General features: G+C 29.1%; 1 protein-coding gene across 1 annotated transcript in view; it reads left to right on the top strand.

The window, feature by feature from the left end:
- LOC108766239 (fatty acid synthase) overlaps nucleotides 1–2,583 on the top strand; it is a 27,774-nt gene that overhangs the window by 7,265 nt on the left and 17,926 nt on the right. The window contains exons 2-3 of the mRNA XM_018515410.1: nucleotides 1,388–1,581; nucleotides 2,388–2,578. Coding sequence (XP_018370912.1) covers nucleotides 1,410–1,581; nucleotides 2,388–2,578 — 363 coding nt within the window. The 5' untranslated portion in view covers nucleotides 1,388–1,409. The remainder of the gene's footprint in view (nucleotides 1–1,387; nucleotides 1,582–2,387; nucleotides 2,579–2,583) is intronic.

The following is a 2,583-nucleotide window of genomic DNA, read 5'->3' as shown; positions in this document are numbered from 1 at the left end:
TTTTCGATCTCAGCTGTTTCATTATTAAGGATTATCGTTAGAACTCTTTGGGGGGCTGCCAGAATTCATTACAGGATGCCGAAAATCTAAAAAAAATTTTTTTTTTCAATAATTAATTTTTTTTGAAATTTTTTTTTTTGGAAATCCATTATTTTTTTGAGAGTTCTGTTTGTCCCCCAAAGAGTTCTAACGATTATCCTTAATAACTGATGCGCTAAAACCGATATCTAAAAAGTTCTAGGGCTTTGAAGTTACCTGCGTGGACTTAGAACAATTTCAAGAATTGAAACTTCAAATGCCCAGAACTTTTTAGATATCGATTTCAGCGCATCGGTTGTTAAGGATAATCGTTAGAATTCTTTGAGGGGCAAACAGAACTCTCAAAAAAATAATGGATTTCCAAAAAAAAAAATTTCGAAAAAAATTAATTGAAAAAAAAAACTTTTTTTTAGATTTTCGACATCCTGTAATGAATTCTGGCAGCCCCTCAAAGAGTTCTAACGATAATCTAACGTGATCAGCGTAATATTCGGACTGTGTTCGACTTGATTTGCGAATGTTCATATCGATCATTCATTTTACTTCTAATTAAAGAGAAACAAAAGAATATAGCTCAATTATTTTTACGTTACAATTTTTTGAACTTATAAGTTAGATTAAAACGAAAAATTTTCTACTTAAATTTTGAATAATTTAAGTAGCATTTATGGTTAATTTTTAAATAAAAACTTTTTTTATTCAATTAGATTGAAAAATTGCATTTCATATTCAGAATATTGAATTGAGCAGTATTCACGTTGCACAGAAATGGTTGATATTATTTTTAAATTTAACTGAATTGAAACAAGTGTACTTTCTATTTACAATCCTGGATTGAGTAGTATGCACAGAAAATGCTAATATTATTTTTAGATTGAAAGACATAAAGATATGCTGTATGCAATTCCTATAAATGAATAAAAATGCATTCAAGATTGAAAAGGATTCATTTTAACATTCATGAATCCGTATTTCTGAAAATCTGAATCCATTTTAATCCATTTCAATTCATTCTCGTTTGCTGGATAACTACTCACGGTAACCGCCTGATAGTTTAAGATTTACGGATGTAGCAACACAGCTGAAAATGGCTTGAAACGTTCAGTCGTTATACTTATGTGAAAGGTTAAACACATTATGTTTGAAAATATAATTGCATTAATTACCGCGCACTAATTATTGAAGCTTTCAATTGCCCGCTTTTAAATTAATTATTAGTTTAATATTTCGAGACCTCAATCTGTATTTTTCTTTATTTATTTTAATTAACTTTAACTTAACTCAGTTGACAGAAAAATAACCATGTACTTAACCTTCCATGAAATAAATATACATAGTATTTTTCTAGATTATCCGAGTATATAAGAATCATGGATGGCAAAGAAACATGTAGATCGTGGAACGATATCGATTCCAGTGAGGAAATCGTTATTTCTGGTATTGCTGGTAGATTTCCTTATTCAGATAACATGAATCAATTACGAGAAAATTTATTCAATAAAATTGACCTTGTAAGAGCAGATCATAACCGATGGGAAATAGGTGATTAATTCATACTTATAATTATTAGGGTGATTGTTATTTTAACAATTTTTTAAATTTAATCAAGACATCCCCTAAAATGGTTCAATATCTCAAAGAAATAATATAAGATTTTTCAGATTTTTTGAACAATTACCGTGCCACTAAGGCATGGTATAGGCGGAAAAACACCTTTGTGGACAAAATTCGGCCGACGCTCTAATTCTTAACTAATTTTAAAGTTTGTTTTTAATTTGTTCGAAATTGAATAAACCATAAGCCCATTTTATGTGTTTTGATTATGGTAACAAAGTAAAAATTGCCAATGAAGACAGCAAAAAAAAATTTAATTATATGATAACGAATATCGGATCGGCAATTTTTAATTGGAATCGTAATCAAAATTTAAGCAAAATGGGTTTTTAGCTCACTCAATATCAAGCAAATTAAAATAAAAACTTTAAAATTTGTTAAGAATTAGAGCGTCGGCCGAATTTTGTCCATAAAGGTGTTATTCCGTATATCCGTGCCTCAATGGCGTGGGTTAAAATTGTTCAAAAAATTTGAAAAAAATCTGATGTTATTTTTTGTGGATATTTAACGACTTTAGGGAATGTGCCGATTAAATTTCAAAAGTTCTTAAAATAATAATTACTCTAATGGTTATACATTATACTTTTACAATTACGCCTGTTTGGTTAAGATAGTATATGCCACTCCTACTGTACTATTTATTTGCCAACAAAAAAGTATATATCAAATTAAAGTTTCATACAAAATGATAATCAAAGAACATAAAATCCTTATGTAAATATATCTATTTTTAGATCATGCGGAATTTTCACGCCGTATGGGAATAGTTAATAATATAGAAAAATTCGATGCGGATTTTTTTGGATTATCTTTTGAGCAAGCACATACACTTGTACCTGATGTGAGATTGTTATTGGAACATTCTTATGAAGCAATTATCGATGCGGGGATCAATCCAAAGCAATTACAAGGAAAAAATACTGCCGTAAT

This window comes from Trachymyrmex cornetzi, unplaced genomic scaffold (genome assembly GCF_001594075.2).
Source record: "Trachymyrmex cornetzi isolate Tcor2-1 unplaced genomic scaffold, Tcor1.1 scaffold1170, whole genome shotgun sequence".
Taxonomy (NCBI): Eukaryota; Metazoa; Arthropoda; class Insecta; order Hymenoptera; family Formicidae; genus Trachymyrmex; species Trachymyrmex cornetzi.
The sequence above is the reverse complement of the archived record's forward strand: the minus strand, read 5'-3'. Positions and strand labels throughout refer to the sequence as shown.